At 39.0% G+C, this 27,583-nt stretch overlaps 2 protein-coding genes across 5 annotated transcripts; one reads left to right on the top strand and one right to left on the bottom strand.

Annotated features, from left to right (window-relative positions):
- The first annotated feature begins 709 nt into the window (after nt 1–709).
- Nucleotides 710–27,063, top strand: LOC307168049 (enoyl-[acyl-carrier-protein] reductase, mitochondrial). 4 transcript variants are annotated; one of them, XM_079887598.1, is made up of 13 exons: nt 710–733; nt 2,177–2,353; nt 16,625–16,681; nt 20,263–20,450; nt 22,043–22,140; nt 22,392–22,523; nt 23,890–24,033; nt 24,109–24,211; nt 24,289–24,391; nt 24,475–24,548; nt 24,627–24,687; nt 26,254–26,326; nt 26,405–27,063. In XM_079887598.1, exons 1-13 carry the CDS (start codon nt 722–724, stop codon nt 26,563–26,565), a joined length of 1,383 nt encoding a protein of 460 aa, XP_079743724.1. In that variant the 5' UTR covers nt 710–721; the 3' UTR covers nt 26,566–27,063. The 4 variants fall into 4 exon arrangements, with proteins under 4 accessions (XP_079743724.1, XP_079743723.1, XP_079743725.1 ...); XM_079887597.1 differs by lacking the exon at nt 710–733 and adding an exon at nt 1,925–1,979; XM_079887599.1 differs by lacking the exon at nt 710–733 and adding an exon at nt 3,952–4,103 and having other exon boundaries at nt 2,338–2,353.
- Nucleotides 10,012–10,671, bottom strand: LOC307167918 (dynein axonemal intermediate chain 1-like; the record flags this gene model as incomplete). Its single annotated transcript, XM_079887237.1, has 3 exons — nt 10,012–10,364; nt 10,458–10,501; nt 10,589–10,671. 3 exons carry the CDS (start codon nt 10,669–10,671, stop codon nt 10,096–10,098), a joined length of 396 nt encoding a protein of 131 aa, XP_079743363.1. The 3' UTR covers nt 10,012–10,095.
- Nucleotides 27,064–27,583: the final 520 nt, after the last annotated feature.

Genomic DNA, 27,583 nt, shown 5'->3' with positions numbered 1-27,583 from the left:
ATAATAAAGTTATATGAAATTATATAAAATTTTAAATGATGGCTGTCATAAAAAACTTTCCAGATTTATTCAAACATGCATTAAATATTGAAGAACATTAAAAATTATAATGATTATAATATGGTGCATATATTTAACAAAATGCTCCTCTCTAGAGTTAACTTTCCTAGCTGACTAACGAGTTTATGGTCACTGGATATGTTTTTTTTTTTTCTGAGGTAAATGTGATGTTACATGACATTGTTTACTAACGTCTTTCCACGGTTGAAACACTGATTGAGTGAGTGATTCCATGTCACATGATACGGACTTCGATAAGTTGTACTCTATCTTTTAACACACTTTCAGAAGCTCATTCATGTTTATTTCGCGCTGTAACTGGTGTTATTAAGGCGGAAGAGAAGATCACGTGCTTCTCTAGAGCTGAGCCAGAGCGATCTCAAGCCACAGCGCCAAAACGCTATTTATGTTTTTGAATTCCGTAAGAAAATGGACGTAATTTGAAATCTGAGACTTTGTTTCATATCAATAATAACAAAGCACAAAGATTATTGCGATTTATTGGATGGGATGTGCGCAACAATGATCCATTCATTCATCAACTGAAAACAGGATGACTAATCGATTCTTGGGATTTAAGAATCGATATTGTTTCATAAAAATGAGAATCGATTAAAATCGAGAAATCGATATTTTTTACCCAGCCCTACTAGATACATAAATGATCATAAAGGTAGGTTTGTAGAGAGTTTATAGATGTGAGTTGATTGTAAAGATATGGTTTTATTATCGTACTACGGAGCCCATGACGGGAAAAATGTATATGGCGGCCATGAATGAATTAGGAACTCGTTCCCACGAATTAATGAACTAACACCAGGCAACAGATTAGTAAATCGTGGTTATAAATAAACGAGTCGTCGAATGAATTCTCTATCTTATCATTCTGTATAGCCCACATTAATGAGTACGGCTCCTTATTGTAACTATCTTAACTATGGTATGTGTGGTAAATTCACAATTACTTACTAATGTCTATCCATCTATCTGTCTGTCTGTCTCTGTATGTCTGTATTTCTATCTGTCTGTCTATCCATTTCTCTATCAGTCTGACTGTCTATCCATCTCTCTATCAGTCTGTCTATCTGTATGTCTGTCTGTCTATCTATCTGTACAGTATGTCTGTCTCTCTATCAGTCTGTCTGTCTGTCTCTATCAGTCTCACTGTCTATCAGTCTCTCTATCAGTCGACTGTCCATCTCTCTATCAGTCTTACTGTCTATCCATCTCTCTATCAGTCTGTCTATCTGTATGTCTGTCTGTCTATCTATCTGTACAGTCTGTCTGTCTGTCTCTATCAGTCTCACTGTCTATCAGTCTCTCTATCAGTCGACTGTCCATCTCTCTATCAGTCTTACTGTCTATCCATCTCTCTATCAGTCTGTCTATCTGTATGTCTGTCTGTCTATCTATCTGTACAGTCTGTCTGTCTGTCTCTATCAGTCTCACTGTCTATCAGTCTCTCTATCAGTCGACTGTCCATCTCTCTATCAGTCTTACTGTCTATCCATCTCTCTATCAGTCTGTCTATCTGTATGTCTGTCTGTCTATCTATCTGTACAGTCTGTCTGTCTGTCTCTATCAGTCTCACTGTCTATCAGTCTCTCTATCAGTCGACTGTCCATCTCTCTATCAGTCTTACTGTCTATCCATCTCTCTATCTGTCTGTCTATCTGTATGTCTGTCTCTCTATCAGTCTCACTGTCTATCAGTCTTACTGGCTATCCATCTCTCTATCTGTCTGTCTATCTGTCTATCCATCTCTCTCTGTCTCTCTGTCTGTCTCTCTATCAGTCTGGCTGTCTGTCTCTCTACTGTTAGGACAGTTTTTCACTTTTTTTTCTTTTCTTTTTTTTCTTAACAGCCTTTGGTTGATTACTCAGACAGTGAAGATGACATTTCGTATATCTTATAAACGGGTATTTATTTTTCATTGCTACTACCATTTCTTTTTAATTGCCTCATACTTCAAAAGCACTTTTTTTTTTGTGTAAAGCTGCATAATATTGTAATTTTCATTTTTCATTATATGATAAACATAGTCCTATAAGCATATATTTTCCTAGTTTATTTGAAGACATGTCATTCCGACGTTTGTCTGATTTGTTTTTCTTAGATGAGACCTGCAACTCACGAGGACTCCGAGGACTCTGATCTTTTGTACTCCAAAAATTCCAGTGTAGATGAAAGTACAGACATTCAGGATGACATCAGACCGAAACATACACCATTTGCAATGAGTGAACAACATTCCACTTGTGCCACAACATTCAAAAGAGCAAAAAACACCAGAGTAAGTGTTTATTTTTTTTATTAAAGGGATAGTTCGGCCAAAAATGATATTAAACCCATGATTTACTCACCCTCAAGCCGTTCGAGATGCATATGTCAATCATTTTTCAGACGAACACATTTTCAGTTATTTTAGAAAATGTCTTAGATCTTTCAGTGGTTATAATGTGAAGTTATGGGGTCCACCTCCTTCAAGTCCCAAAAATGTGCATGCATCCTTCACAAAAGTAATCCATTCGGCTCCAGGGGGATAAACGAAGGCCTTCTGAGGGTAATCCGTTTATAAAATTAAAACTTTATAAACGAAAATAACTGGCTTCCGGCAACGGTCGACGCGCGTTCACGGGAGATGGATGCTGGCGTATGACGTAGCGTAGTAAGCGTCGTGACGTAGAACGAAGTACAACACCAATTGAGATTGAGAGAGCGGCTTTATTCGCTAGACTTAAACCTAAAAAATGCTTCTGTATATATGGAAAATAGTGTTTTAAAATGATCATTCTGCTTTTTATGCTCAAAATGTAGATTTTTATGTGTTTTTATCAACCGGTATAGCTATTTTGCTTAACACGCCCATCTTGGTTTAGGTACTGGAATGCAGTCAACTCGGGTATGACATAATTCTCAGGTCCGACATCCGACTTTCGAAGTAAAAACGCAGCATTACCGTTGTGTTTGTCACCTTTTCTCCCGACAAAATTAGAAAATAATGGCTATATTTTCCAGCCGCTGAATCATGTAGACTTTCCCAGATTCTAAGCTAGCTTGCTGCAATAGTGATGTCACATGCAGGCAATGATTAGTGAACAGGGATGATTGAATTGTTAAATTTGTAGCAATTGCGACTTTCTGGATGGTGAATAATATTACTGACATTTTATTAGTAATTAGTTACACACTACTAGTTACCAGGGAAAGTAATTGTATTACTGTGCATTACTCACTCAGTGGAAGTATGATCCCCCATGGGTTAGAAGTAAGTTTAAATAACTGTTTAAAAAAAGATTACAAAATCCTCTTTTTATTCCAAAAAGGAATAAAATTTAATTATTTTATTTTCATCGTTATATTCCAGTCCTCAGGACACACCTCCCAGAATATTTTAGATGACTCACTAATTAAACACTAAGAAGCTAAGCTGAATCAGGTGTTTTAAATAGTGAGGCATCTAGAACACCTCAACTAGGACTGAAGTTGAGAAACATTGCACTTTATGTTCTTGAGTTATTTTGGTTTCATTTAAAACAGCACTGATAAAAATAATAACAGATGAGGGGTAGCTTCGTCAGTTTAATGAAGATATGTGTTAATACCCAGACTGGCATAATTTTTACTTTCAGAGTAAAAATGTTTTATGTTGATTTTAATTTTAACTGATTGATGGTTTAAAATGTTCTCCAGTTTCATCAGGTTTCTATTTACAACATGATTTTTGAAGCATTTCAATATTCTAACTACGGAAGATTATTGAGATTATTTCTAACAATGAATGTCTCAAGCTGATCTCAAGGATCCGTATCTTGGACCGATTAAGCATTCAAGAAACTTCTTCTTACTAGTGAAATGCTAAGATATATGATGTACTTGATCCCCCTACAGGTCACATCAAGAGGACAGCCTGGAACAAAAACGAAATCGATCATGCAGTGGAGAACCACATGATGAGGTTCATAAGGAACCGCACAGTTCCAGGGAAGCAGACTGAAGCTGAACCATCTGCTCTAAAACAGAGAGAACGGTCAGCTCTGAAGGTTTATATCAAAAATCAAATCTCCGCTCTGCAAAGAAAAGATCTAGCACACTAATATTGACACCATGTTGAGTGTTGGTCACCAGGTTACATCTTAATCTTGCCTATATGGATTAGTTGATTCAGTTCTTTTACACAATTTTTTTAAGGGTTTGAAATAACTTTTATACTGCAGTTAATGATTTTTCATCATTGCCTTTTTTAAATGCCAAATGTTTACTATAAACACAGGCATGCAAAAGTTTCATGCTGAAGTTTCTTTACTTATTGACGATATGTTTTGAGAAACGATTTAGAAGTGTTTGTCAAGAAGGGTTTTATGAATTAATATGAACATGGGCATGGAATAGTCTTATGCTAGATCTATTTGTTGACTGACATTTGATGCAAGTTTTGAGAAAATTTTAACATTACATGTCACAAATATTTATATATATATACACACATGTACATGTCTAGGTATATGTACGTATGTTTGTGTGTATGTAGGTTATACTTTTTAGAAGTAAATACATTTAATGTTGCTTTCTATACTCTCAGAAAAAAAGGTACATAAGCTGTCACTGGCGGTACCTTTTCAAAAGGTACACCTTTGTACCTAAAGAGTGCATATAAGTCCCTCAAAGGTACATATTGGTACCAAACGTGTACATATTGGTACCTAAATGGTACATAATTAGTACCCTTTTGAAGGGTACTGACCTAGTGACAGCTTTTGTACCTTTTTTTCTGAGAGTGTAAATAAATAAAGAGCTCAACACAGTAGATTTTCTTTTTACACTGCCTTTTAAAAATTGTGTTACTGGGGCAGTCTTCTCAAAATGAATTGATACGAGGATAAAAGTAGCTATGTACATTTGATCCCCACGATGACTAAAAACTAGTTTGGTGTGTGTACATTTGATCCCCACGATGACTAAAAACTAGTTTAGTGTGTGTACGTTTGATCCCCACGATGACTAAAAACCAGTTGTGTGTATTGGCGGACCTCAGATTTACACAATACCTGAAATGACCCCACGAGTAGCCACTGTGTCATGTTTGAAAATTTTATAGCAAAATATTTGTAATCTGAAAGGACATTTTGATACAACTGATATTGTATTAGTTGTCATATTTTTTTTTAGGTCTTGAGTTCATTAGAAAGGGTGGTCCTCATTATGTAGCATTTGACAGGTGACCCCCACAATGCATACAAACAAGTAAGTGTGTGTGTGTGTGTGTGTGTGTGTGTGTGTGTGTGTGTGTGTGTGTGTGTGTAAAAAGTAAATAAAGTAGAAAGTTTTCATTTAAGGTCAGGGTGTGGGTTAAGGTTTTGTTACAGTATCTATCTATAAATTACAGAAACGTCTGTCTGTCTGTGTGTGTGTGTGTCTGTTATTCGCATATCTCTCGAACCGTTAGTCCGATGGATTTCAAACTTGAAACGAACACCACTAACCACTCGGTGAGTTGCACAGTTTTGAAAACGAACGTTAAGGGTTGTTTTAAGGACATGTTCGTGCATGCCCGTAGACAGCCACTCTGAAGCGGTCAAAGGCGATTCTAGACGAGTCCGAGGCGAGACAGGACCCATCGTCAACATTTCTGTGCCCACCACTCTAGTTCATCCAAAACAAGCTAGAAAAGAGACTCAAAGTGCTAAATACCGGAATTATCCTTTAATGACAGTTCACCTCATTTTGACCTGACATCGCTTGGACAAGTTTGCCCAAACTTGCTTCTTGAGATTGGATACAAATACTGTGTCTCCTTCAACAACAGTAAAGTGCATCTCATGCTTTTTGAGAATTGGCAGGATCTGACCACATGTTGGGCTCTATTCAGTTGAAACACAACTTGGCAAACGCTAAGTGTAAAGATGAAGTCCTCTGCCTTCCTGAAGTCTTCATCACTCAGCCGGGCACGTCTGTGTGTGACAATGAATATAAAATGAATAGTTATTCTTGCTTACACTTTTTATTTTGAATTATCTAACATTAGACTCTCCCTTGAAGTTGACTGAAACTTGAGCTGCTTAGTGTTTTGTTCATCTTGTGTATTGGTGCTGTGCTGTAGAAATACGTTGAGTAGGATACCCAGATTGTCCTCTCTCCTGTCTAGCTCTACCTGTCCCTCTCCATATTCTTTCTCAGCCGTTGATCCAAGCTGGCTGCTTGAATTGCAGGGTATTGCTCTAGGAATCTGTCCATCGTAAGGTAGAGAGAGTCCCATCGAGTTCTCACATCAAGTGTGAGTGAGTGTTGCGGCAGCTCTGACACAAACAATAAAATCACAAATACAGAGAAACAAATGATATTATATAACATCATACAACATTTATGTGATTTAGTTGCATTCAGACATCAGCTATTGCTGTACTATTTGAAAAAATCAAATGCATGCAAAATTTACGTTACTAAAAAAGGCATTTTAATTATATAGCATTCACAGTGGTCTAATGAAACAAATTCAGTGATTCTTACTGAGGAGATCTTGCTTCTCTCGCAGAACACACGAGGTGATCCACACGATGATGGCACGGATCTTTGCGGTCCACTGAGTCACTGCAGTCGGGGAGTAGAGACTCTGTTCTGCAAGATTGAGTGTGTGAGCAAAGCAGCCCAGTTTCACAAACTAGTCTTTTTATGGCTATGTCCATATTTGCTGCATTATCCACAGTAGCAGCCACTAATTTGTCAAAAATGCCGTATTCTTTCAGGATGTCGCCGATCTCCTCTGCCACGGCATGTCCGGTCTGGGCTGTGTAGACAGCTTTGGTTTGCAGCACTTTTTGCTTCATTTTGCCCTCCACTAAATGGTGTGCTGTGACAGTTAGGTAGTGTATGGAAGTAAAATAATGCCAAATGTTTTTGAAACAAAAAAGCTTGTTGAATTGCACTAAAAAATAGGTATTGCATTAACCCTGCTTGCATTTTAATGCATTGTATTTTTAGGGCTTCCATTTTTATGGGCTGAAATTCAACATGGTTGAATATTGTTGCTCATGGTTGAATATTGTTGTATGGCTTGTTCTAACTTTTGCTGGTCTTCATCAACAACACGCGCATTTGCACCACCTGCTGGTGGGGTTGACTAACAGCAGATGGAGAGTATGCTCGGCAATCTACTGCTTTTCCTGCAGTTCCTGGATGTCAATGTTGAATTTACTGTCGAATTTGAACCACTGAATTTGTGGAAGCGAATTTGCAAAGCGAAATAAAATGGACCGAAAAATGCCTGTTTAATATTATAGGTTGTATTTTTAAAAAGTTTGAATATTTTGGAAGTGAAATATGAAAGGTGAATATGGATTATTGAATTTTTAATAATGAAAATGTGTTTGAAATGTTTTTATTTGAAATATTCACAGCTTAAATATTCAACCATGTTGAATTTCAGCCCATAAAAATGCAAGCCCTAAAAATACAATGCATTAAAATGCAAGCAGGGTTAATGCAATGCCTTTTTTTTTTTTAAGTAGTGCAATTCAACAGGCTTTTTTGTTTCAAAAACATCTGGCATTATTTTACTTCCATAGTAGTGGTCTTGAGCAATGCTAGTCCAAGAGTCACAAGTGAGGGCGACAGAGTGGACAAGCTCAGAGATTACATTAGATTTTTCTCAGGGGTGTGATTCTTCCGGATAAATCCGGCTTTTCCAACCTGAAAATGATGCTCTCGTAAATCATGCAAATCCGCTTTTTTTTTAACATAATGACCGCTCACCACTGTCAACGTTTTTTGTGCCTCTGATTCATGTCTTCATGTCACTCCGCAAGTACATTCATTTGTCACGATGGAACTCTATTCAAAGCAGAGCTCCACCACAGAGCCTGCACTCGTCGCGGGAGGTTATCTATAAATGTTTCGACTTCAATCTCGAAATGTTTCGACTTCAATCTCGCAATGTTTCGACTTCAATCTCGCAATGTTTCGACTTCAATCTCGCAATGTTTCGACTTTAATCTCGCAATGTTTCGACTTTAATCTCGCAATGTTTCGACTTTAATCTCGCAATGTTTCGACTTCAATCTCGCAATGTTTCGACTTCAATCTCGAAATGTTTCGACTTCAATCTCGAAATGTTTCGACTTCAATCTCGAAATGTTTCGACTTCAATCTCGCAATGTTTCGACTTCAATCTCGCAATGTTTCGACTTCAATCTCGCAATGTTTCGACTTCAATCTCGCAATGTTTCGACTTTAATCTCGCAATGTTTCGACTTTAATCTCGCAATGTTTCGACTTCAATCTCGCAATGTTTCGACTTCAATCTCGCAATGTTTCGACTTCAATCTCGAAATGTTTCGACTTCAATCTTTTAGGGGTCATGGTAGGTGCGCCGTATATTTTCCTGCTTTTTTGTCCTTTGCCAATCACACCTATGTATTAGAGCCCTGCACGGGCCTCAAATTTAGGCCCGAGCCCGGCCCTGGCCCGAGACGCTCAGGCCCTAGCCCGACCCGTGTCCGACAGCTCATCAGAATTATCAGCCCGAGTCCGACCCGAGCCCTTTTTTTTTTTTTTTTTTTTTTTTCATTACACTGCGGCAGCCTGCCCTATTTGCAGCCATTAAAATAGCTCCGTTTTGTTAGTTATGTTTCTTTGTTAGTTATGTAAATTAATGTTTCTTTGTTAGTTATGTAAATTAATGTTTCTTTTCATTTCTTTATTAGGTTAATTTAGACAAATGTTTGGAGCATTTTCTTTTTAAATGACGACTAAGCAAACCGAGCCGACAGCAAGTAAAACATGTTTGATCAATTGAGCCTCTCAAATCAATGCTATAATACTTTACTTGTCTACAATAAAATCAATAGATATAAAAAACTTCAAGCATATCACACAGACAGTTAGTTTAATAAATGTTTATTTATTAAACCACAGTGAGTCAATTTTTTTTTTTTTTTTTTAAATACTGAGGCAGGCTCAGGCTGCTCGCAACAGCGCTTGCAAACGAAATGAGCAATAGCCTATAAACAAATTAAATAAATTAAAAACAAACTTGCAGATTATCTTACCTCAAAAATGCACCACAGAACATGGCCATTCTTTTTTTCCAGTGGTTTCCAACAGTTAAACGAAAATAAAGTCCAATCAAACGAAAAGTTAGAACAGTCTCTAACAGAGCATCGTGGAGAAAAAGAATAGCTAAGCATCCACAGTGGAAGGTTTTAACCCAGTCCTCCTTTCTTCTATCACAAATTTTTCTCACGCACGCGTTTTTTCTCTTAATATTCTCCATTATTTGCACATGAGATGAATCGTGGGTCGCGCTGACGGGAAACCTTCTGTGTGCGTGCGTGAGACAGACTGTCATGTCAGTCATATGTCAGTGTAATTTTAACATTAGCTGATGGCTATAATGGCCAGTATTTAAAACACGTTTTAAGTGCAGGGCACGTCCAGTTCCCGCGCGCGAGCAGAGAGATTCGCGCTCGGCACATTATATTCCGTGTGCGAGCAGAGAGATTCGCGCTCGGCACATTATATTCCGTGTGCGAGCAGAGAGATTCGCGCTCGGCACATTATATTCCGTGTGCGAGCAGAGAGATTCGCGCTCGCGCATTATATTAATGTAGCCTACTTTCACGCTACAATAATGCGCTCTCGACATTTGACAGGAAAATAACGCCATAAGTTATGAGGTTACGAAATTTCTTTCTATGTTTGTTTTTCTATCGTCAACGTCAACTTCTCATATTTTTTTTAATTAATGTCTAAAAATATAAAAAGCAGGATAACCCAAAAAAGGCCCGAGGCCCGGCCCGCATTTTAACTATGACGTGAAAATTGGCCCGAAGCCCGGCCCTAGGGGCGTAAAAAAGTCGGGGCCCGTCGGGCTCGGGCTGAAATGCAGGGCTCTACTATGTATACAGTACTGCATATACTTCATATTACAGAACTAGTAAGAGTAGTATTCTATTCCGACCATTGTATTGAACATACAGCTCCATTTTCACATCATAGGTAATGATGTTTACTGTTGTTATTTTACCCATGACTCCATGGTCATATCCTCCTCCATACCTGCGTCACAGGGCCTTTGTGTTTCCCGGAGCTGGCTGTGCTGGTGTAAATGGGCTGCTTACTCTTCTCCAGCAGGCTGTACACTGCGACACAGCCGTTATTCAAACCCACGGCCACCAGATCGGACAGTTGTTTGTGGATGTCTATGCACATTACGCCTGAGTCTGTGTTGAAGATGAATTCTGGGTAAAGGTGCATCTTCCGGGTGTAAAAGAGAAGCATGCCCTCACGATCCTCATGAGTACATCCATCTTGAGGGGTAAGATGAGACACACTTCAGAGTCATTTAGCTTACAAAAGATTCCTTGTCTAAGGTTTTCTCTCAGAGTAAATGGTAAACTTACATGACCCAAGACCAACAGCGAACGAATCATTGTATCGAGTGCTCCTAAAAATAAACAAATACAAACGTCACTTAAAGAAGGGCTTCCTATTTTACTCAAAAAACATTGTTTTAATAAAGTATGAAACTCACCAGCAGAGGGAAGTCACAGACAGTCCTTTGACTTTATCATACTGGATTTTCCAAAGCGGGAGAAGAGTGCCCTTCTCTCTCATCGAAATTCAGTAGCCATAACGTTAAGCGCACCAGAATAAAATATAATATTCAGAAATTAACAGTGTAGCTGACTTACAGATTCAGTTAACATCCACAAATGAATAAGCACGACGATTCAGGGAGCAGGATATACAGTGAACTCTGAGAAAACGCTAGTTAAGCTCTGCTGCTTTCTTCGACCCTCTCTGTCTCTGGTCCTGCGCTGTGCTCACTCAGTGTGTGTGTGAGAGGGAGTGGCCAGCTGTGCTCAATCAGTGTCAGTGTGAGAGGGAGTGGCCAGCTGTGCTCACTCAGTAGGTGTGTTGGACATCGGCTGCGGCTGGATGTTAATTTTGTGAATTGGTAAGTTTCGTCAGGGCATGAAGAAATATAGAGCTGAGTATCATCAGCATAAGAGTGAAAACTAATTCCATGCTTCCTAATGATATCTCCCAAGGGTAGCATGTACAGAGTGAACAGCAACGGTCCTAGTACTGAGCCTTGTGGTACACCATACTGAACTTGTGATTGATAAGACATCTCTTCATTTACTGCTACAAACTGATAACGGTCAGATAAGTATGATTTAAACCATGCTAATGCAATTCCACTAATGCCAACATCATTTTCGAGTCTATTTAAAAAAATGTTGTTGCCAATAGTATGAAATGCAGCACTAAGATCGAGTAACACTAATAGCGAGATACAACCACGATCGGATGATAAGAGCAAATCATTTGTAACTCTAATGAGAGCAGTCTCAGTACTATGGTATGGTCTAAACTGTACTGAGCCTTGTGGTACACCATACTGAACTTGTGATCGATAAGACATCTCTTCATTTACTGCTACAAACTGATAACGATCAGATAAGTATGATTTAAACCATGCTAATGCAATTCCACTAATGCCAACATCATTTTCGAGTCTATTTAAAAAAATGTTGTTGCCAATAGTATGAAATGCAGCACTAAGATCGAGTAACACTAATAGCGAGATACAACCACGATCAGATGATAAGAGCAAATCATTTGTAACTCTAATGAGAGCAGTCTCAGTACTATGGTATGGTCTAAATCCTGACTGAAAATCCTCACAGAGACCATTTCTTTCTAAAAAGGAACATAGTTGTGAAGATACCGCCTTTTCTAGTATCTTTGACAGAAAAGATATATTTGAGATCAGCCTGTAATTGACTAATTCTGTACGATCAATTTGCGTTTTTTTAACAATTGGTTTAATCATAGCCAGCTTAAAAGTTTATCTTTATCTTTATCTGCAGCCAGTACTAACTCTGACAGAAAGTCAGCAGATTCTTTGATAAAGTCTGTATGGTGCCCTGGTGGCCTGTATACAGTAGCCAGCAAACATCTCAAACGTGATTTATCATTTACACTATATATTGCTGTATTAAGCACCAACACTTCAAAAGAATTATACTTGAAACTAGACTTCTTAGTAATTCTAAAAATATTACTATAAATTACAGCAACACCTCCCCTTTTGCCTTTCAGACGAGGTTCATGTTTATAATGTAACAGTAATCTTGCGGGGTGGTCTCATTTAAAGTAATGTAATCGTTTGGTTTTAGCCAGGTTTCTGTCAAACACAGCACATCTAGATTATAGTCTGTAATAATATCATTAACAATAAGTGCTTTTGAAGTAAGGGATCTAATATTCAGCAACCCAAGCTTTATCATTTGCTCATTTGTATCTAAAGCATTTGTAATTGTATCTTTGTATCATTGTGTCTTATTAACAAAGTTACTTGTTATTTATGTCTTATTTGTTGAACTATAAATTCATTGTAACATTTGCAATGGTGATGCTATTCAGAAGAACAGCTCCCTTATTTGTGTTTTGTTAACTATATCATATGTTATAAATAAAAATAACTTTTTTATTGTTGATTTTTTTTTATTTTTTTTTTTATTTGTTCTCGAATGCTTGCATTTTTTGCCACAAAGTGCAAATAAAATGTTTTAATGGCAAACTAATTTTCCTTGTTGTTTACCTGTTAATAAAATATGAGGGCCTATATTGTTATAGATTTTAAAGGTTCCTGTTTTCTAATAGGCTGTCAGCAGGTTAACATGTAGACCTGCTACCACTATCTGTGACTCTGACATCAGGTATTAGAAATCTAATCATTTATTTGGGTCATATAAATAATTTTGAAAAATTGGCCCTTTATTTTACTATTTTTTATTATGTATTTTGTATACCATTAAATAATTTGATTCGTCCAGCTCAGGTATCAAAGGCACACTTTTTATCATATTTTTTTTATTTATTTTTTGGATTTAATATTTAGATTTAATTAAATTTTTTTAAACATTGTTGACAATTGCAAAGAACATGTTGTTTTACACAAATTTCTGTCTTAAATGCAAAAATTTGCGAAATGTGAGGAAAGTGAGATAAATAATTAAAATATATCAGCTATAAAATTGTATCTGAGTTTTTACATCTGGCACCCCATAGTAATACATTAAAGCAACACTATGGAGCTTCTCCTCTGCGGTCCCCCTACAGGCTGGAAGCGGAATTGTCCATTACCACTGTCGTAAATCATTTAGCCTACCGTCGCACGCTCGCTGTTTATCCAGCGCCGGCTGTGGAATGAACGATGTCCACAGACAAGGTAGAGTATGATGCATGATTTTATCAAAGTATGATGTATTGCGACATCAGAAACGAAGAAAAACAAAATAATGACTATGTAACGCTTGCCGTAAAGCAAGTCAAATTTGTAGTTTTCTTATGTCTCATTAGAACTACAGAAACGCGGCCCGATCTGGCAATCTTACATAGTGTGGCTATAGCAGATAAAGGACCGCAAAGCGGAGGCAGAAGTGCCGTTCACCCTGTTACGACTTGATGAACCACTGAAACCATTTTGGAAACATTATTTTAAGGTAAAAAATGTTACATAGTGTTGCTTTAATAACATGAAATGTATGCTAAATTATAATCAAAATTACATTAATTATTTAGCTGAACTATTGATAGATTGTCCCGTATGAGTGGATTGAAGGAGATTCAACCCTGTTACTCTAATTATGGTAACAGGGTTGCAAATTAATGCTAATGTTAGCTTTTTCTCATGAGCTGTTTAGCTAGCTCTTACTGTCATCTTTAGGACAAACTTACGTAAAAAAAAAAAGAAGAAAACCTTTAAATGAATTTGTCTTATTCTGATAATAAGTGTAACAGGGTTGCATTGGTTAGAGTGACACATTCAATCAAGGCTAAAAGTTGTATAATAATATGAAAAATCAAAAAGAGAACATACCTTTGTTCTACACATTCTGGCGGCAAACTGCTTAGTGATGTCATTTCCTGTGAATCATGTCACTCACTGTTTTTTTCTTCTTCTGCCAGGCTAAATATGTTTCGGTAACAGGGTTGCACGCATGTTGTGGGACATAACTTTATTGCAACATTTCTATTATTTGAAATATTTCTATCATTTAAAAAAAAAAATTAAAAGAGGCATATACAAAGTCATAAAAAAAGGGATATTTAAAATGTATTTTAACAGTTGTATTTAACATTCAATTTGGTCATCTAGAAGGTGGGACAAGAGAAAAATGGCACTTTCAATAATATTTTTGAAAAAAGAAAATCTTCAAGTCTATTTATATTTAGTCTCAGGACAAGTGTTTTTTACACAGTGACTGCATTTTTTGTATATTGTACATAGATTATTTGAAATTTCATTGGTGGGATATGATAGTCAGAACTTCCCGACCTAAAAGTTCTGTGGGCGGGGCTAAGTTCGGCTGGCATCCAGGCTAGAAATGTCCTCCAGTTTGTTTGCCACTTCACCCTATAGAAAAAAGAAAACTTCATATGATACAGCAAAGTCATAGTCCCATGGCATTTTAAATTATGATTTTTTTTTTTTTTTTTTTCAAATCTTTTGCGTTCCCCCGAGAAACTTTGCGTTCCCACGCAAAGATATTTGTGTTCACAAATAGCCTATGTGAATTTATTGCCAACTTCACTGAACTCCTTGAATTAAGCACTGACCGCATTTCTTTACATTTGAGTCCAAGTTCAAACAGTATGAACCGCTCCATTACCGTACGGAGCTCTGAAACACTGCCAGAGGGACATTAAACAGGAAGTGTCTGTCCGAGCTCACAACAGGCTTTGCGAGGGAACGCAAATATCTTTGCGAGGGAACTCAAAGTTTCTCGGGGAACGCAAAAGTTCTAAATTCTCCCAACCTAAAAATATTTCCACCACCATGTCCCTTTAGGAGCTCCGTACATCCCGCTGCCATGACAACGACTCAAACACTGGCAGCAGTATCCGTTAGCCGTTTAAGTGGAGTAATTGTTTTGTTGATAAAGTAAAATAAGCAAAAAGTGAAAATGTCCGTTCCTCAAAAAGAAGCAGTGAAATCTGAAGAGGTAAGTTATGTTAACGATATTACAGCTAATGCAGATTCGCAATCCAAAGAAAACAGATGGGCTCGACATTAACGCTCGTCCATGACAAGTGGATTTTCTGAAGGCTCAAGTGAAAGAATTTTACTTAACTTTAATGACAAAAAAGAACTAGGGAAGCATCAAAACGCGAGAGTGATTTTGATTTTATTATATTCAATGTAAACAGTGATTGATGAGGGGTAAGTTAGTGTATTTCTGCTAACGGTCGCTTTGTTGAGGCTCGCTGCCTGTCTCAGAGACTTTCGTAGCGTAACAGCACACACAAAACACTACGGTAAAAAAGAGTTATTTTTATTTATAACATATGATATAGTTAACAAAACACAAATAAGGGAGCTGTTCTTCTGAATATCACCACGATTGCATTTATAGTTCAATAAATAATAAATAAATAACAAGTAACTTCGTTACTTCGCAGACTGGTGCATAGATATATACACTAGATGTCGCCTTGGCTACGGCAGTTCATTGGAACGAGGCGACATCTAGTGTATATATATCTATGCACCAGTCTGCGCACACGTCACACAATAGGAAGCGCCCGCGCCTTCAGATCACTTGGACGTGCCTGTGTACAAAAAGTAAAAACGATATAAATACTGTTCGTTTTCTCACACAAACCGCTCGTTTCGTGTCTTAGGCCATCAATGTGTACTTATGATGGGGAATTGTTTAATTTGGACTCTGTGCATGCTCTTTGAGACAGTGACCATAGACCTGCATTAAATGACTGACAGACAAGAACGGTTTGACCTAAAAATATCACAATTGAAACTACTGCAGAAAAAAAGACACCTACATCTTGGATGCCCTTGAGGTTAGCTAAAACATACCAAAATTTAATTTCAAAGTGAACTATCCCTTTAAAGGAAAAGGAAAACACTCAGCGCTGTGTTTTGAATGTTTCGGCATTTTGAACGAATCGTTTGAATGAAGGACTCAATGACTCACTCATTAAGACGGTCACTTGCCTCCACCTATTTGCAGTTTAGTTTCATGTTTAAAGCATCATTGCATTTTTTTATTTGTATATTCAAACATTTTAAAACATCAGTCTCATAACATTATTTACTGCAGTTGTAATTTTTCAGTGTAAATTATTTAATTTGATGGAACAGCCCTATAGTGTCTTCACCAAAACTGAATTTGTTGATCAAATGTAAGAATGTGATATGAAAGAGGATGCATTCATTTAATAAGGCCAATAAAATAAGAAATCAAAAAATTGTCCTTTATAAAGGCAAATAACGCCCTGGGGGTAAATGCAAATGACACAAATATGCAGATTTAAGTAAACACTGATGGAACACTGATGAGAATATTGCTTCAGAATAAATTATATTTACACCACCAAAAATACTCAGACAATTAAGAAAGGCAGTGATTTACTTGTCCAAAGGACAAGCACATGACACGGCTTAATGTTGAGCCCAGAAGACTTTGTAGGTTTTCTTTATTTTCAGTTTATGCATAACCAACTGCACTTTGCTTTTTTAAATGATGTTTTGCAGGACGTAGATTGTGAGCCCAATCCTCTTTATGAAACCTTCTCAGCTAATGCCAGTCAGGTGAGAAAATCTTGCCAGTAAATTATTTTGAGCATGTTTTGTGGTATACCTGCAGTAAAACGGAACTATGCTTGTATTATTGTGGATACGGACATGTTTAATGTTAGCATGCCCTGCTCTTTCTGCAGTCAGAAATCTATGATTCCTACGTCGAGGAACTGAAGAAGCAGGAAACAAATGGAAAAAAGGAAGAACACAACAAGGAGACCACTGCTGCCAAGGGGAAGTAGCTAAAGGCAGATCGATTTGTTGCTAAAAGTTGCTAAATGACGTTGTGATGTCATTGCGCTATGGCGTCATTTTGTAATCGCAACACAAAAAAAAAAAGAAAATAAATATATTTCACGACATCACGATAGTGTCATCGCTCTGCTGCAGAATTTCAACGGCATCAACATTGTTTCTGTGTGATAATATTAGATCTAGGGTATGATTACTACAATGAGTAGGTCCTGACACAAACTTAGACTCCAATAGAGTTAAGAATGTCTTTAAATGCCAATCCCGATGCATCTTTTTCATTATCTACATGTATATTAAAATCACCAACAATTAGTACTTTATCTGCAGCCAGTTCTAACTCTGACAGAAAGTCAGCAGATTCTTTGATAAAGTCTGTATGGTCCCCTGGTGGCCTGTATACAGTAGCCAGCACACATCTCAAATGTGATTTATCATTTACACTATATATTGCTATATTAAGCACCAACACTTCAAAAGAATTATACTTGAAACTAGACTTCTTAGTAATTCTAAAAATATTACTATACATTACAGCAACACCTCCCCTTTTGCCTTTCAGACGAGGTTCATGTTTATAACAGTAATCTTGCGGGGTGGTCTCATTTAAAGTAATGTAATCGTGATTTGACTTCACATAAAGACACTGCAAAAGAAACTGCATCTATTTGTGTCTCATTAGTTAATCCAGGATGGGCCTAAACGTTCTTTAAACTTACAGTTCGTTACATTTTTATCTTGTAATAAATATTGGAAATGGAGAGCAAATGATTATGAATTCTTCTGATAAATCCCCAGAAATGGTATATATTAAAGACTATCTGCATGCTTTGAATGTAACGGATGGAGATGACCCAGAAATAAGAAATGTTGATGTAACAGACGAGGCTGAGATTTTTATGGACGATCTTATAGTTGAACACCTCAACGCAGGGACAACGCAGGGTATTCAGAGTGTTGAACAGCACATGTGTTTGGGTACTGTCTTAGATTACAAATGGACTTTTTCCCCAAATACTGATGCTTTGTGTAAAAGGGGTAAATGTGAGACATCGGGTAATGTGAGACTGTATCTAGGCAACGGAACACAATTGTGGTCATATGACATTGTTTTCAAGGCCCTCCCATTTCCCCATGGCCATGAAGGAGAGGACCTCCTGGTGCAGTGGTAAGCATGTTATTTTTTCATGTAAAAGTAAATTTTCTTTCTGCCAACTTAATCAATTGTTGTGCCAAAGCAAATTGATTCAAGTAGAAAAACGTATACATGTTGATGAACTACCAACATATAAAACCATGTGAGGATGCTAGCTGAAGATAAGCCTGAATTGCTAAGAGAGATCTTTTTTTTCTAAAATGTGGCGGTGGGGTAAAGTGAGACAAATGCTGTGGGGTAAAGTGAGACATGAGGCATAAGTTAAGTTTAGTCTTAAACATACTTGACATATGTTTTATTTTTAATGTCATAAACATTGTAGAAAAGCCATCATTGCCAATGCAATACACCAGGAAGACAACCTGGGGCAAAACACCCCTCGAGGAGATGGAGAGTGCAGCCGCTGAGGTCAAGGAAGGAAAGAAGTCTATAAGAGCAGCTGCAAGGGAGAGAAATATTGACAAGTCATGCCTACTAAGATTCATAAAGGAAAAAGAGAAGGGGGAAGTAAAATCAGTAGCTGAGGCAAAGAGGTGGAGCACCTTCTCCCTCTCACCTTGTCCGAATGGAGCGTTTGTCCCCTTCTCGACAAAACCCCCAAGGTCTGTTTTAGGACCGAGGTCGCTCCGACAGGAGCTCCGCACTCTCCCTGGGAGCCTGCTAGGGAGTAAAGTCAGCATGGGAATCTCGTCCATCTGCAACCTCACGGACACTTTCCGTTTTTGTTTTCGGAGGAGGACCTTCCTCCACCGCTTTTTCTCCAGGGGTGTCTGAAGCCCCTGGAGTCGCTTCGCCGTTTACCCAGACCGACCGTTCGACAAGCATACGTTTTACCTCGGCATCAACCGAGAAGCCCCGGACGGTGAACCGCGATGCACAGGCTCCCTACACACGGGTCTCGCTCCACTCTTGCCGGGGCTCGAGACGATACGGCCACTCATAGGGCGCGTGAGGAACCATCCGCCGGGGGCAGGAGGCATCTGGATTGAGGCCGTAACCGGGAAGGGTGCTTTCAAAGCGGGGGGAGGCGCAGGGTGAAGTTCAGCTCTTAAGACGTGCCAGGAGGGCCCCAACTAAATTACTGAGTGTTTGCTTTTCTTTAATAACATTCGAACCTTATAGTTAGACTACAGTTAAAGGAGAACTCCGGTCAATTTTAACATTGAGCTCTTTTTTTGTACATTTGGAGTGCTGTCAATACAGAGAACAACGACAGAAATCGGTGTTGCCTACACCGTGTTATCCTCTTTTTAAAATTTGCACCCTGTTGACTTCAATGGGGCAAGTTTTAAACCTGCTTTTAGCCTCTTAACATCCTTGATGTGTCATTACAAGTGCACAGGTCATGTGAGTGATTCCTTCAGAGTGAACGCGGTGAATCTGACTGCAGTAGATGTGAAAGATATGAATAAAAATGAAGTTAATTCGGCCAGCGCACATACCTGTGTTTACATCCTGTTTTCGGTCGAAGTCCAGAGTAGTCGATTGTCGAGTTCATGCGCATTGGTTTAGTACCTATGATCACGCGCGTGAACTCGACAATCGACTACTGTGGACTTCAACCGAAAACAGGATGTAAATACAGGTATGAGCGCTGGCTGAATTAACATCATTTTTATTCATATCTTTCACATCTACTGCAGTCAGACTCACTCGTGTTCACTCTGAAGGAATCACTCACATGACCTGGGCACTTGTAATGACACATCAAGGATGTTAAGAGGCTAAAAGCAGGTTTAAAACTTGCCCCATTGAAGTCAACAGGGTGCAAATTTTAAAAAGAGGATAACACGGTGTAGGCAACACCGATTTTTGTCGTTGTTCTCTGTATTGACAGCACTCCAAATGTACAAAAAAATGAGCTCAATGTTAAAATTGACCGGAGTTCTCCTTTAAGTCTTTGGCTATAGTAGGCCTAGTTTTCCTGACGTGTGGAAAATGTCACTGGTAGGCATGTCTAAAAATGTGTACCTTATTTATTTGAATAAAAGGTTACATGGGTCTGAATTGCGTGGCTGTAATGAATGGGGGGGGGGGGGCCTCTACGGCGCAAATGCATGAAAAAAACAGCTTGCCTTCATTAAAAAAAAATCAGTTAACTAAGTGTGGTTTCCTGTCCGAAAGAGTGAAAGCAGAACTGTTAAAAGGAAGTACACATTTTTCATCAGTGCACAAATGTTGTCAGCCTTTAATCTCACAGTTGGCGGACAGCAGAAGAGAGAGAGTCATGTGGATCAGACGTCTGCTCAGCGCTGGCCGTGACGGGACGGTCCTGCTGAGAGTCCGTCAGAGATGCTCTACTGTGTGGAGAGAGACTCACCGCTGCTCGGCTGTGGTTTACAGAGAACACTCGCACGACATCGATACTCTGAGGTATGGACATATCAGTCTCTATCCACTCATAGCAGTGGATTCCCAGACAGAAACATAGTGTCGGCCCAGATCTGGAACTGGTGGGATCCTCATGTACTGTACCAGATGTGGCCCGGATCTGGGCCGACACGATGTTGCTGTCTGGGTTATGTTGTACAACAGTGATGTTTAGTTTTAACTATAATGTTAATGTGACTTTTAGTTGTGATGAATGAATAACAGACTGTAACATCCAAACCTCAGCCCAAGGCCAAATGAATGGACAGGTAGATGATGATTAGCATTGTCCAGCCATCTGAATCAAATAGTTTTTTTGTACTTGGTGGTGTGGGTTTTTTTTTTTAGAGACATTACATTAGAGATTATTGAAGAAACCAGCCCAGAAAGCAACATAGTGTCGGCCCAGATCCGGATCCAAATTATTAGCCCCCTAGTATTAGTAGGTTTAGGATTAGGGGAGGGGTTAGGAATTACGGGAGGGGTTAGGATTAGGGGAGGGGTTAGGAATTAGGGGTGGGGTTAGGATTAAGGCAGGGGTTAGGAATTAGGGGTGGGGTTAGGATTAGGCAATCAGGTACTGACTTCAACGAGGGGGGTAATAATTTGGCAGGGGGTTGAAATTCGGCACAACACCGGCACGTGTGGAATCCATGTTTACCAGATGTGGGCCGGATCTGGGCCGACACTATGTTGCTGTCTGGGGACCCCTTAATTTTTCACATTTTGTTATGAAATATCTGAACGAAACCCTGAAAAATACTTGAAATATTGGTGTATTGTAGCGTAGACTCCGAGTCGTGCTCTTTGGTAAGCGTTGGATTAACTGTAGGACACTTGTCCCAAAGGAGGGAGAGCATTTTCACATTTAGCTCCAAAACTCTGGAATAGTCTTCCTGATACTGTTCGTTGCTCAGACTCGCTCTCCCAGTTTAAAACTAGATTAAAGACGCATCTCTTCAGCCAGGCATTCATATAATACTTTTAGGCCTGGTTTCACAGACAGGGCTTAGATTAAGCAAGAATTAGACCTTAGTTTATTTAGACATTTAAGTAGCTTTTATAAATGTGCCTTAGAAAAAAACATTACTGGTGTTCATCTTGAGACAAAACAATGGCACTGACTTATTTTAAGATATGTCAGTGCACGTTTCTTTCTGTTAAACCAGCTCAAACATGCATTTTAGTCTGGAACTAGGCTTAAGCCTTGTCTGTGAAACCGGGGATTAATCTTACAGTTAAATCCGGGCTCTAGTTCATAAACGCCAGAGGAGAACTGGCCCCCGACTGAGCCTGGGTTCTCCCAAGGTTTTTTTTCTCCATTAGGTCACCTGATGGAGTTTTTCGGTTCCTTGCCACTGTTGCCTTTGGCTTGCTCAGTTGGGGATATTTGGGGATATTTAATTGAATTAATCAATCAACAATACTATTGATCAGCATTACCAAACGTGGACGTTCCACTAGAAACAAACATTGATGTATTGTTTTAATTTAATACTGTGAAGCTGCTTTGATACAACCTATGTTTTGAAAAGCGCTATATAAATAAACTTGACTTGACTTGACTTGACTTGTGACCGGTCATGTGTCTTCAGGATGGAGATGCTGCCATTGCCTCCAGTGAAAGATGGTTCAGTGAGAATCCGCATGCTCGCAGCTCCTGTCAATCCTGCAGACCTGAACATGATCCAGGGTAAAGGCTACGTCTACATTAATCCGGATACATTTGAAAATGCCGATTTCGTTTATCACACAGTCCACACTACAACGTGAAAATGGCATTTTCAAATGTATCCACTTTGGAGAGCGTTTTCAAAAAAGCTTCGTTTTCATTAATAAAAATGCCTGTCAGATGTTTTGTAGAAATTCTATTCTACTCTTTGGTGCAGTGGAGGCTGAACGTGGTGAATTGACTATAACGGGTTATGTGTGTCCATACTGTAGGTTCGTACCCAATCTTGTGCCCCGTCCCAGCGGTGGGGGGGAATGAGGGCGTGGGGGAGGTGCTGGAGGTGGGCAGTGATGTCACATCTCTCCGACCTGGTGATTGGGTCGTGCCCGTAGATGCTGGCTTTGGTAAGGAACATTAAATCATGTTGTGTAAAAAAAAATAAAAGTACAACATATGTGTTACACTTCATATTAGACCTGCATTGGTTTCCACGCAACTTACCAAAAATCACCATTATCGTAGCAAATCAGTTCAAGGGAAATATGAATAACTAATCATAACTGGTTATAATTCATTATTAATATTCGGATCAGAATTAATATTATAATCAATTAACCTGTTCGTCCAGCGAACACTCTGTATTAATCGCCGATCAACTCTCAGAAAGGATATTTTTCATGGTCATAGAAAAATGACTTTCTTACTGGATACAGTCCTGCCAGATCACGGTTTAAAACTGTCCTGGGTGAAGACAACACGGCATCATTACTAGGGCTGGGTATTGACACAAATTTCACAAATCAATTAGATTACGATTCAATATTGATTATTTTGGATATCAGGCACAATATATGGCACATTTTCTCAAGGAAAACAAATCTCTTCACTAATGCTGTAAACTATGGGAGTCAGTTGTAGCCTATAGGCTTCATTAGCCTACTGTAATACTGAAGGTAAACATGAACTGATTTGTGTACAAACACTTAAATTACACTTTTATTTATTTTTATAATAATAAAGTTATATGAAATTATATACAATTTTAAATGGTGGCTGTCATAAAAAACTTTCCAGATTTATCCAAACATGCATTAAATATTGAAGAACATTAAAATTTATAATGAATATGTAATATGGTGCATATATTTAACAAAATGCTCCTCTCTAGAGTTAATATTTCTCGCTGACTGACGAGTTTATGGTCGCTGGATATGGTTTTTCTGAGGTAAATGTGACGTTACATGACATTGTTTACAAGCTGATTTACTGACGTCTTTTCACGGGTGAAACACTGATTGAGCGACTCCATGTCACATGATACGGACTTCGATAAGTTGTACTCTACCTTTAACACACTTTCAGAAGCTCATTCATGTTTATCTCGCGCTGTAACTGGTGTTATTAAGGCGGAAGAGAAGATCATGTGCTTCTCTAGAGCTGAGCCGGAGCGATCTCACGCCACAGCGACAAAACGGTGTTTATGTTTTTGAATTTCGTAAGAAAATGGACGTAATTTGAAATCTGAGACTTTGTTTCATATCAATAGTAGCAAAGCACAAAGATTACTGCGATTTATTGGATGGGATGCGCAACAATGTTCCATTCATTCATCAACTGAAAACAGGATGACTAATCGATTCTTGGGATTTAAGAATCGATATCGTTTCGTTAAAATGAGAATCGATTAAAATCGAGAAATCGATATTTTTTACCCAGCCCTAGTCATTACATCATTTTGTTTGAGTGACGTTGTGCACGTGTGTGTGTCAGGCACATGGAGGACAGGTGCTGTGTGTGAAGAGGATGAGCTCATGTCTGTTCCTAAAGACATCTCTCTTCTGGGAGCCGCCACTGTCTTCGTGAACCCCTGCACTGCCTACCGGATGCTGAGCGACTTCCAGACACTCGCCCCTGGTACGAAAACTCACTCTTGGTTAAAATATTGGTATCTTACAGAAATAAAAAGTGACCAGTGATTTGTTGAGATAGGATGTACGGTGATTCAGAACGCCTCTAACAGTGCCGTGGGACAGGCCGTGGTTCAGATCGCCGCAGCGCTGGGCCTAAAGACCATCAACATCATCAGAGACAGGTCTGAAGCCAGCCAGTCCTTTACAGAAGAAGCTCCAGACAGTGTGTGGTTATACTTATACTATTTCTTGATCTCAGACCGAACTGTGCCGAGTTGGTGGATGAGCTTCAGTCACTGGGAGCTGATTATGTCGTGACAGAAGAGGAAGTGATGTCATCGGGGCTTCATCGGGTCTTTGAGGTTGGGGATTCTGCTCTTCTGCAACACTTCGGTTTCAGTGATTTCTACAGAATTACGTAAACACAGACATTGCATTTTTGCAGGAGGTTCCCAAACCTAAGCTGGGCCTGAACTGTGTCGGAGGCTTGAGCGGAGGACTCGTGTTGTCTAACCTCGAGTAAGTACGAGTATGCACTGCGGTTTCAGGGTAGTTTATCAGAAACTCGTGATCAATGGCCGTCTTCTTTTATTTCAGTTATGGAGGCACTATGGTCACATACGGAGGGATGGCCAAAAGACCCCTCCAGATCCCTGCGGTGAGTTTATGATGTTCATGGTGATATTTCACCATTACTGGAACGTCAGTGTCTGTGTCCCAAAGACAATAATATTCAATAACACAAATCATGGGTAATCAGTAACAGCTGCTATTAACACTTCAGCTACTTCTGCTAACTAATATAGAGGATTAACTAATCAGTAAGTAATAGCAAATTTGACAGTTCCTTATTGGCTAATCAATAATTATTGAATTAGATTATTATCATTATTAACTATTAAAGGGATAGTTCACCCAAAAGCCATCCTAGGTGTATATGACATTCTTCTTTCAGACGAATACAGTCAGAGTTATATTAAACAATGTCCTGGCTCTTCCAAGCTTTATAATGGGAGTCAATGGGTATATTTTTTTGGAAGTCCATCAAAGCGCTCGACACAGCGTGGGGTTAATAAAGGCCTTCTGAAGCGATGCGTTCGTGTAAGAAAAATCTCCATATTTAAAATTTTATTGACTAAAATAACTAGCTTATGGCAGAAGGCCGTGCGCAAGTCGACTTACGCCAGAAGAGTAACACTTGAACCTGATGCACAACATAATGACGAACGCGGTTGCCCAGCTCAGGGGTGTGTTTCCCGAACAACGCCGTAACTCGCTGCTTCACTACCGTAGTGCGATGCATCGTTGAAGAAATCAACTAGCTAATCACAACTGTTTCCCGAAACCGTATTGTCGCAAATTGGTCGGTCAACCACATTGGTTTAATGATGTCACGCACGTGGTGGAGTAATAACTTCTTTTAATGAATCTGTTTGAGATTGAGTTAATGCTAGATGTTTTGCTATAAATTACAGACATGACATCTGACGACTATTTCTCATTTTTCTCAGTTATTTTGCTTTATTTCCTGATTCAATCATAGGCTCGTTCTTATAGTAGAGCACGTTCACTCATGCGCACTCTTCAGAAACGGCGCTTTAAATTACCTGACAGCACTTTGAGTGTCTTTTCTGGTTTGTTTTGGATGAACTAGAGTGGTGGACACAGAAATGTTGACGATGGGTCCTGTCTCGACTTTTTTACTTTTTGACTTGAATCGCCTTTGACCGCTTCAGAGTGGCTGTCTACGGGCACGCACGAACATGTCCTTAAAACAACCCTTAATGTTCGTTTTCAAAACTGTGCAACTCACAGAGTGGTTAGTGGTGTTCGTTGATGATTAAAAACAAATATATATATAACAAATATATATAATGTATCAATATACATATATAATTTTTTATATATATTTTAATCTAACACGTTCAGTGCAGTCATACATTCCTTTGCATGGCCACGACCGGAGTTCAGTTTAAAGATTATAACTTTACTCATAAACATGTTGACGCATATAATATTCCAAGGACTTTTTAAACCGCATCTTAATGTTCCATACGTCCAGTAAAAGTGGTAAATTACTGCAAATAAATAAATGATTAAATGGTAAATGATTGCAAATTCTGTGTTAATTGATAGCTTAACTTGTCTTGAACCCAGAGCATTCCTCAAAAACTAAACAAAACAATGAACAACTAACATTTATATTCCATTTCCTCCCGAGCAGAAATCCTTGATCTTCCGTGATGTGACTCTAAAGGGCTTCTGGCTGACCCAGTGGAAGAGACACCGCAAGGAAGGTAAAGCAGAACAATACGTGCAGCACTTACTGCAGGCCATATGGTTTTACATCTCTCTCTCTCTCTCTCTCTCTGCAGATAAAGCCCAGCTGAAGGCCATGTTGGATGCTGTGTGTGACCTCATGAGAGCCGGACAGCTGTCCACACCACACTGCGTCCAGACACCGTTTCAGCAATACACACACGCGCTACGAGCCACTGTGCAGTCGCACCGCCGCAAACACGTCCTCATCATGTAGACTCAAAAACTCTGTTCTTCTGCAGGACCATGCTGGATACCACAAACAAATGTCTACAGCTACACATGCTTATTCACATAAATGACAGAAAACAAGGAACTGTGACACTATAAACGTGACATCTGTAAATACAGTCATATCAGGTACAGTTCAGACCTCTCAAAATAACAGTTTTGTTTTCATTACACATTTATCAGGTTTAGTTCAAATATGTTCAGTCTGCACATTTTGTTTACAGTAAATCAAATTATACTAATAATTGTAGTTACTTTGCTTTAAATGTTAAATATTTGTCCTGATTTGTATTGTATTTGGCATGGGTGCAATGGCTATCCGTAGATCAGTGACAGTTCACATGTAGAAAACACAGCCCATGTTTGTCAGACCTATAGTAAATATACACACTCCTGGTGTGTTTCACCATTTTTATCAATTTAAAGGGATATCTATGGTGTTCACGGTTTATTAAATGGCATATTTTCCATATCAGCTTGTGTTGGTGAGTGTAAGGCTGTTCTTCAATATCTTCAGATGTGTCTGTGTGGATGTGTTGTGTATTGACTAACTTAATGCATGCATTTTAACACTATATCCATCAATCCATCCCTCCTCCTGCCGTTTATCTATGGTGGCCGACACGTCTTTTACCCAGGCCGCTTCCTTTGGCTCCTCCTGGGGATCTCAAGGTGTTCCCAGGCCAGTCATGAGATATAATCTCTGGATCTGTCCCGGGATCTCTTCCCAGCTGGACATGCCCAGACCCCAAGATACATGAACTTCACTTGGAAAAGCAACCCAGACAGCATCATAGGGTCGACCCACATCTGGTAGACATGGATTCCACACGTACCAGATCTGGGCCGACGCTACTGTATGTTGCTGTCTGGGAACTCACTCCCTACTCGACGTGGCCAATCCAACTTTTTTCCAGTTGAGAACCATGGCCTCAATTCTTTTAACTTGGGGGCGCTTACACGACACCGTTCAAACAGAAAACCCTTTAAGGGGCTATGTGTAG

Source organism: Squalius cephalus (assembly GCF_949319135.1).
Source record: "Squalius cephalus genome assembly, chromosome: 12".
NCBI classification, from domain to species: domain Eukaryota; kingdom Metazoa; phylum Chordata; class Actinopteri; order Cypriniformes; family Leuciscidae; genus Squalius; species Squalius cephalus.
The sequence above is the reverse complement of the archived record's forward strand: the minus strand, read 5'-3'. Positions and strand labels throughout refer to the sequence as shown.

Bases quoted from the DNA above. Each gene is read 5' to 3' on its own strand.
- LOC307168049 (XM_079887597.1), top strand. From the start codon at position 1,953: ATGACATTTCGTATATCTTATAAACGG. The intron at 22,524-23,889 runs GTAAGGAACATT...TGTGTGTGTCAG, and splicing joins GCCCGTAGATGCTGGCTTTG to GCACATGGAGGACAGGTGCT. The intron at 24,549-24,626 runs GTAAGTACGAGT...CTTTTATTTCAG, and splicing joins CTCGTGTTGTCTAACCTCGA to TTATGGAGGCACTATGGTCA.